Source organism: Helobdella robusta, assembly GCF_000326865.2.
Source record: "Helobdella robusta unplaced genomic scaffold HELROscaffold_1, whole genome shotgun sequence".
Classification (NCBI taxonomy): domain Eukaryota; kingdom Metazoa; phylum Annelida; class Clitellata; order Rhynchobdellida; family Glossiphoniidae; genus Helobdella; species Helobdella robusta.
In genome coordinates, this window is record NW_008703570.1 from 8,850,786 (window position 1) to 8,860,428 (window position 9,643).

At 29.6% G+C, this 9,643-nt stretch overlaps 1 protein-coding gene across 1 annotated transcript; it reads left to right on the top strand.

The window, feature by feature from the left end:
* Positions 1-376: 376 nt before the first annotated feature.
* Positions 377-9,422, top strand: HELRODRAFT_105496 (hypothetical protein; the record flags this gene model as incomplete). The annotated part of the gene is made up of 14 exons (XM_009011215.1): positions 377-683; positions 2,834-2,950; positions 4,841-4,947; positions 5,159-5,225; positions 5,461-5,548; positions 6,201-6,332; positions 6,455-6,541; positions 6,715-6,813; positions 7,133-7,234; positions 7,398-7,471; positions 7,714-7,791; positions 8,050-8,201; positions 8,578-8,655; positions 9,255-9,422. The coding sequence occupies exons 1-14, from the start codon at positions 539-541 to the stop codon at positions 9,420-9,422; spliced, it is 1,494 nt and encodes a 497-aa protein (XP_009009463.1). The 5' UTR covers positions 377-538.
* Positions 9,423-9,643: the final 221 nt, after the last annotated feature.

Consider the following 9,643-nt stretch of genomic DNA (forward strand, 5'->3'; position numbering starts at 1 on the left):
GTCTATGATTGATATTATTCATCGAGGAAATGTAGAAGATTACCAATTATTTCAAGATAGAAAAGTTTTATATAACAAAATTAGAACCATTTTTCATAAAATGTATTTTATGTCGTATCAAATTTATTCATAGTAAATTTTTTACTAGTGTGTGTCCTCACAACGATTTCCTATGTATATGGCTGTAAAAACTTTGAATTATAGAGTTATTGCATTTAACAATTTATTAAATAAAACAGTAATGCATATAAATGTTTAAATTGACAAAAATGAATTAATGAATTAATGAAATAATTTTGTTTTGTGTGGTTTTGTCTCATTAGTTCATCTTTACCTTTAATTGTTAAACAGCAAAGGCATCGCCTGATAGTCAAAACGCGTCCTATTTTTCGATTTATTAGATTCAAGATTAGAAAATATAATAAATAAATAAGTAAGCTAATAAGTATCGCTTGTTCGTGAAAAATTCAGTAACTGAACTGAATGCTTTCGATAACTATATTCTAAATTTGTATTTAAATATTTTTTAAAAATAAAAATGGAGAAAGATAATTTATACGTAGAAGGAGCAGATAGTGATAAAAAGCATCCCCTGGTAAATCAAGACAATATCGCTGACAAAGTCAACCATTTATTATACGATGAAGGTAAGAAGCAAGAACAAGATGGCGCCCTGATAGCAGGTCTTTTTATCTTCACTTATTTACTATCTTACTAACTCTTTTAATTAAATTATCAAAATTGAAATGTTTTTATAATGTAGATGGTTACTGGTTGGTTAGTAGGTTAGTGCTGGGGACTGGTGAGTAAGTAAAGTACAAATAACACATAAGTTATAAAAATTAATATTAATTAATTATTAATTACTAATATTATTTTTCATTTTATTTTGCTTCATGGAATACAAACTAAAAAGCTAATCTTGATTAAAAGAGTTAATTAACTGAGTTTTAAAATCTACCATCTAACTATCCTCTCCACACTCCTTTTCTAATGATGTAAGAGTCTAAGAAGCTGAACCCTTTATTTTTTTTCTAGAAAATTTGTCCTGGCTTGCCAGATAGAATTATTTTCTTCTTTTACTTTAGTTTTAAGTCAGAGAAGCATATTCGATTTCGGTATTAATTTTTGATATTACTACTATAATTTTAAAACACAGATTTTTGTCATATGATTTTATAAAGGTTTTTTTATTAACAGGTTATATTTATATCATCTTGTTTTAAAAATTAGACATTTTTCAAATTATGTTAAATTTATTTCATATGTAATTTTATTAGAAATGACAGTTTAAAACAAAATTGGTGACATGAAAAATATTGAAAAGATGAACAACAGCCACAACGACAACAACAACAACAACAGCAACAACAACAATGATTTTAAACTGTAGCAATTGTAAATGTACATTTGTCTTAGTTAACCCTGGTAGCATGAGTATCATGTTAATGTTGTCATTACTTGATCCCTTAGACCTGAGGCTATCATACGGCATATGAAAGTATTATGGTGCCTGTGATTTCCTTTGCAAAGAATGAGAGGTGTGTTCTGTAATGTGCATGTTTTGTGGTATCTGTTACAGAAATTTTCAACAGATGCTAGTTGAAGCTGCACAATTGAAAACAAAAAATAAATCTATGTTAAGCTATATTTGATATGGAAGATATTGTGTTTTGCCAACAATCATTTTCTCATTACCATCCTTTTTCATAAGAATGAATAAACTGACATTTTGCACAATTTTTGTCAAAAGTTCAGCTACTTGTTGGTATGTATTTGTAACTTTGTAACTTATCTCTGATATATCAATTACACAAGTAGTTTAATGAAAATAAATTTTAAGCTTTTTAAAAAAGAATATTCAACAAATTTTATAAACAAATAAACAAAAACTGACAGATATTTTTCTGTATTATTTGAAGAAAAAAAATGTAAAATGTAAAAAAATATAAAACCTGCTGTAAGAAATTATAATGAAGAAATAGGCATAATATATAAGATGATTGTTAATCACTTAGCTCAATTGTGAAGCAGTTGTTTAACCCACAATTATATTTGTTATTGAGCAAACAATTTGAAACATGCTGACATATTGATATATTGATTTTATTCTTCTGCTCCTAGTAAGTTTTGTTGGGTATGTGTGTGCTTTTGTTAATTATAAACTTAGAAATTGCATTGAACCACTTTTCTTGAATATGTATTTATAGAGGTGAGACTATGAGAGGGGGTTTAAATTTTAATGCTCAATATAACATAACCTTATTTACTAAAATTACTTCAAAATTTGTCAGAAAATAAATTTATGATTCTGGAACATGCAGGGAAGCTAAATAGTTTTAAATTCACATAAAAGCTGTTTACATGATAGTGGTGACATGCCTCCAAGAGTAATTTAGAAAAAGTGAAATGCATTAGTTGAAAATTGAAAATAATTAGTCTTAAGATCATTAATTTTCAATTTCTCTAATGGTTTTGTATATAAAATTGGGGTTGGTGAAAAAAGTGACTACATGGTTGTATCTAAATAGAAAGCGTAGGTTTACATCAACGTTACATCAACTATGTTAGGTCAGAGTTGGAATAATTTACTCGGTTATAAGATCACAAAAAAAGAGAAATTAATATAGAGCTTGATAACAATGACCTCTGAGTATAAGTTGATGAGTTAGAAATAATTGAGTGATACATTCTGATAGTTTGGTGATGTTTGGCTCTAGTGATCGGAAGAGTTGTGATAAAGAATATCTTTATTGTAATTTCAATTTTCATGGCAAGTCACATCTAAAATTTCAATGAAACAAACATTAACAATGATTGCAATTCTGAGCAGAAGTGCAAAGGAGGGACAGTGTACTATCCTCGAACAACGGAGACGTCAGTGGGGAGGAAGATAACAGTGATGGGCTGGAGTTCGATCTCTCTGGAGTCAATTTGGCTTCTACTGAAGGTACTTCTATTTTATCATTGTGACTGACTGTTCACAACTTTGAAATGTAATCACTGAAAAATGTATTACATGCTCTCATAAACTACATTATAATAACTTTCTGTTTGTAATGTTAATTCATCATCGTTTTGTTATTTCTTCATGATTGGGAATGTTTATTAGACATAAAATTTTATATAATGTAATGAATCATTTCAGTTTGTGTTGGTTAGAAGTGTTTGTTAGGTACATATAACTTTATATAATGTAATGAATCATTTGAATTTGTTGCTCAACTAAATAAAATGAAATAAAATTCAATAGTTTGTTCTTCATCTTATAATTTTAGAAAGTTTATTTACACTTTAGATTTTACATCAGTAAGGAACTTATTTGTATAGACTTTAAGCATCAATAGTCAAGTTTGTGTTCATTAAGATAAATTGTTTAAATTATAATTTTTTTATTCTGATTATAATTATTAATATAATTAATAATTATATTAATTAATTAATTATTAATTATATTAATATTATAATTAATAATATAATTATAATTTTTATTATTATTTATTTTTATTATTAAATTAAAATAAAAAATATATAATTTAATTACTGTGGAAATAGAGTTAGATTTAGAAGCTGAAGAAGGTATTTATGAAAGTATCTATACGTTTTTCTGGATGTTTTTAAATTGTTTTCAAACGCATCAAATGGTGGAAGTTCTATTTCATTTTCACCTGTTTTTTTTGTTGTTGTTGTTAATTTGTCATATTTACTTATACTGTAGGTTATGCTCGTTTTATTTTTTTCCTTACATTACATGTCTGTCTTTTTTAGATTTATTTATGCTATTTACACATACCTATTTACACGGGCACACACACTCACATACACATTTACGCACACATTTATCAATTAATATAGATTTAACTGGGCTTTTATTTGTAAACACTCACATGACATACATGACTCATCATTGTCTGTATGGTTTGGTCTTAATATCAATAACAACAACAATAATAATAAAAACAACTGCAAAAATAATAATGATATTATTGCAAATTATATATTCAGTCCAGGATGTAGGGGTACTGCACTCTGTCCACTGCTTAAATCACACAGTTGCTTACTTTGTGTGCACTGTGAACTGCAGTTCTTGAACATATCATCATAATTTGTTTTCTGCTGTTTAGTCATTCCAATAATTATGTTAATATTTATTTATTTATTTAATTTTATTTTTTTATTTATTTTTTTTATTTTTGTGATTTATTTATTCTATCAATATAGCTCAATACAGCGTGGTGTGGGAATAATTTCTTTATTCACACTGGATTTGTTGAGTTTATTTGGTTGATGGTTTTTTATCATCTGCTGAGTTTTTCATGTCTTGATTAATATTATGTTTATGATTTCATAACATTTCATCATTATTGATGTCTATATAAATGTTTTTCAAGTTAAAATTAACAGCAAAAACCTAAAATTGATGCTGAAATATATGGTGAACTTACATAAGAACAAATTTTTTACATGTATGTATAGGCATTTAAACTTCTAATTAGTCTATTACAATTTGTCTTGTTTCTTTTTAAATAAATTTTTCTTACCAATAATTCTTTCCACCTGTTTATTCTGGTTTCAGAAAGAAATTAGGTAGGCAGAGGTTTCATATTTTATGTTGATTTGAGTTTATTCAACCTTATCTTTTCTTTTGTGTAATTAAAACATGTAAAAGAAGAAAGTTTATGACACCCACAAGACATCAATATTTTTACTTAACATTTTTTTATTCACAATTATAGCTCATAATATATTTAAAAAAATATTCTTCATTAATATAAACATAATGAACGAAATAGGATGATAACATGTTGCTAGATTATATTACATCAACATATGTTGTTAGAACTTGCCAGGGAAGAGTTGGACCAACCATTCCAAAGAACAGGGGCCATGACTCCAGAGGGGCTCATTGATGAGGACTTTGAAGCTGAACTTGGATCACCAAATGAGGTGAGGTAGTTGGGTTTTTTGTTTGCCAGTAAGCCGCTGGTGTCCTAATTTTTTAATCTCATTTTTCAGCTGCTGAAATCTGAGTTTCAACATAGATTAATACTTTTTAAAATTTTTTGTTCAGTGTTTCCAAACTTTGAAATCAACAAAGAACATTTAATTGTTAAAAAAAAGAGTTTTGTTATTTATTTTAAAAATTTTTGCCTGCCAGGAAGATGAAAATGATCCGGAGCTTCAGTTCAGAGATATTGCAAAGTTTGGAATCATTCAACTTGCTGGTAGATGTTATTTATTATTTGATAAAATAATCATTTACTCTGTGAATAAATTAATTTAATAACAACGATGATGATGATTAACAATGATAACGACGAATGACGATGATGTTTGTAGTGATGGGGATAGTTAGGATGATGATGATGATGATGATGATGATGATGACGATGATGATGATGATGATGATGATGATAACATTGGTGTGGATTATAATAGTGATGATGATGTTGATGTCAGGTGACGACGCTTTTGGTAGGAAAGTCATCGTGGTGTCTGCTTGTCGTCTGCCCCCCAGAGAAGAACTTGATCACCAGAAGTTCATGAAGTAAGTAGGAGGAGGATGACGGTGATGGTTTGGTGATGATGATGTATTTGAGATGATGATGATAAGGACTGTTGTGATAATGATGATGATGATGACAATAGCAACGACAGCGATTATGATAATGAATAATGACGTCAATGTGGTGATGATGACGAAGATGATGACGATGATGCTAGTGGTGATGATGATAATTGCACTGATGGTAATTACAATGAAAATAGTTCTGGTGGTGATGATGGTAATGATGTGATGTGAGGGGAGGGGATGCATATAATTAAGAAGTGGGCACAAAAATGTTATCATAGCTATGATAACATTTTTGTGATAATTTGACCAAGATTAAATTCATTACAATAATTAGCAGTAATTAGATTAGTAATTAATTATCACCCTACTATAACAATCTTATTATATAAGGATGATCGTTAGTTTCATAAATGCTTATTGTTCTATGGCTTGCATATAAACATCACTACTAGAGCAACCATCTTCACCTTACATTTTAAAACTCTCAATCTAATTTATTACTTTACTATATATTTAAAATAACAATTATGACTACAATAACAACAATAACAATAATAATATTATTATTATTTATGCTATAATTATGGTAATTTTCCACTCTCACGCCCGCCCACCACGCCTGCAGATACTTGAAGCACTTGTTGGATCAGTACGTCGAGAGTGACTACACGGTCGTCTACTTCCACTACGGACTCAACAGCCAGAACAAACCGTCATTTGCCTGGCTTAGGCAGGCCTACTCCGAGTTTGATAGAAAGTTGGTCATCATATCCGTTATTAATGATTCTGTAGCATCTAAATATGGTATATTATTATGATTTTCTTTGATGATTATTAATTCCCGGTTATTGTATGTGACTAGTATTTTTATTTTTACAGGTACAAAAAGAATCTGAAAGCTTTGTACCTCGTCCATCCGACGAACTTCATAAAATTTTTATGGAACATCTTTCGCCCTATCATTAGGTAAGTGCCAGTATTTGACGGTTTAATCATTCAAATATTTCATTCTTGGTGGGCAGCTTTGATCATTCATCATCATCATCAGTTTTTTTAAGCTCTTTTTTAAAACTTTTTACCGATCTCAATGATTGGTGGTTATCACAGTGCTAATAATTTTTGTTGTCAACCTCATCAAGTGCAAAGTTTGGACGTAAGGTGAGCTACATCAACTATTTGCATGAACTTGCCCAACAGCTTCAACTGGACCAACTGGTCATTCCACACAGAGTCAGAGAGTAAGTATTATTCAAATTCACTTTTTGCTCGTGTTATTAAAAACAATTCATTATTATTCTTACTTTGGATCCATCATCTTGTTATCGTTTGGTCTTTATTTATCATTTGTCTTGTTTTTTTCTTTTCCTTATAATTTTTTAACACAAGTTATATATTTATTTTTTATGTATAAAATATAAAATTCAAAGAAATAATATCATTATTTTGGAGTCGAATTTATTTCAAATGTTTATATATTTTATTGCAGTATAATTAGTTAATTTCCAGAAATAATTTTTACTAATCTACTAATTAGCACATCCTTTCTAATGTTGACAGCTACGATGCATTCTTGTTGGCCAAGAACAAACCAAAGCCTGTACCTACAAGCATTGTGCATGCACCTCTGCCCAAGCAACAGTTTGGGGTTGAACTTGCATAGTCAGTTCTCTTTTTCATTTATTCCATTTTGTTTTAAACTAATTCAATTGAAAAATATATTAAATTTTTGAACTGTTTCTGTTTTTGGCAAATATTTTTCTTCAATTGATCGATTCGTTTCAATTGAACAACCAACTGACTAACCAACTAACCACTCAACTAGCATAAAGAGCCACAATAATGGCTCCATCATTCCAACTGTAGTCAGTCAATGTGTTGAATACCTCAGGGAACATGGTTTGTTGGTTTGTTCAATGTATCATTCAATTCTTTATAGGAATATTATTTTATAATTTTTCACAATCAAATTATATTTTATTAAATTGTTTTTTTTATTTTAACAAAAGTTTTCTTGTTATTATTCACACAATGGTTTCTAATTGTCAGGAATAGTCCATAACATTTAAATATCTTGAGAATTTAACGAATGTAACGATTTAAGTAGCTGTAATGATTTTAAAAATTGCATTCAAACAAAGGATTGCACACGGAGGGTCTCTTCAGAAGATCAGCCAATGCATTGGAACTCAAGTTGGTTCAGAAGACATTCAATGAAGGTTAGCTGCTAACATTTGCTCACTGAAAGTTGTTCTCACGGGAGGAATGGATCTTTTATTGACATGAATTCATGTTTATTTATGATCAGCATTTCAATATAGATGTAAACTCTTGAAAATTTGTGTCTGCAAATTGTTTAAAGATATTTTAAACTAATGAACTTTTGAAAATTCGTTGAATTGGCTTTACAAGTTGAAAATGTTAGCAACAATGACATTAAAGACGTGTGCAATATGTCATGATTAATATTATAACAGGTAAGGAGGTTGACTTCAGCACATACGACATTCACCTTCCAGCTGCCATCTTGAAAAGTTTCCTCAGACAGCTTCCAGAACCTCTACTTACCTACGAACTCTACGACCACATCATCAAAGTTCAATGTATGAGATCTTTTCTTACCATCTTTGTTGTCTTTGTTGTTGTTGTCGTTTTGTTTCCCCGTTCAAATTTTTATTGTGGTGGTTTTGTTTTGCTTATACTGTTTATATTTTTGCTTTTCAATATTATTTTACATTTTTTATACATATGTTTTATATAATTCACTGATCTAAATCTGGATATTTTATTTTATCATCGCATTTACCTAACTTCAAATATGCCTTTTAGTAACATTAGCCTACTCAAGTGTTCCTGTTACTAACCTTATCATAGCTTTGCACTTTCTTCATGAAATTATTATTGAATTTAATGCAAGAGCCATAAATTAATGCAACAATAAGTAGAATTTACAGACTTTTTTTTACATAAATGTAGCTCTTGAATTTGAAGAAAGATTGAAAGAGATGCGAAGAATTCTGGTGGAGGAATTGGTTGAAGACAACTACTACATTCTCAAGTACATCATCAGCTTCCTAACTGAAGTGCGCCTTTTTTGAATTTGTTTTTCATTAATAAATCGATTTATTTACATTCATTGTAATTAAAACAATTCTATGATCTCTTAAAATGAGAGGAAGTAATCATTTTAGTGTTGGCCTGGTTTTCAGTGTTTACTTTTAAATAAGTTAAAGTCATGCTAATTGTTATCAAATATTTTTTAATAAGCTTTACAGTGAGATATTATCATTTTTGAATGTCCTGCTACACATGAAATACTTCAACAAGTTCAAGCTTGTATGTTCAAGTTTGGAAGATTCATGAATGTATCAGTAGAGCTTTAGATAAAATTTTATGTTTGTTTGAAAAAGAGATCGTAGTTAAGTTTCGTCCTTCTCAGGCCTATTATAAAAAGCAACAATGCAGAGTTTGGTATGCAAAAGAACATTGTTGAAGATGGAAGATTATGTGGTCAGAGAGATGTTGAAAGGAAGAGTGAGAGGTCTAGTGGCTGCATTGACTATAATGTTTCGGAAGAAAATAAGTGAAAAAATGTTTTTTCAGAAAATCATATAACGGTGATGTTGATGTGTGTGATGTTTATTTTGACATTTTATATGTCGTTGCTATTCTTTTTTGTAAGGTATCGGCAGAAAGTGGCAGAAACAAGATGAACGAATACAACCTGGCCATAGTGTTTGGTCCAAACCTCATCTGGTCAAAGAACCAGGCCTCCCTCGCCAGCATCAGTCAGATCAACTCCTGCACGGTTCTTTTAATATCATACTACAGAGAACTTTTCATCAAATAACTGCTTCTTAAATGTTAGCCATATATGCATGTATGTATATTCCGAAGGAAATTTTGTTTTGTGTGTGTGGTCGAGTGTACGTGCCTGTGAATGTATGTGCCTCCGGTTTGTTTTTTCGTTAGTGAGCTAATGATCTCACTCACTTATGCTATCTTCATTAAATTATCCCTAACTTTTGACGATGTTTGTGTGTGTCAGATTTTTGATAAACGTCGATCCCT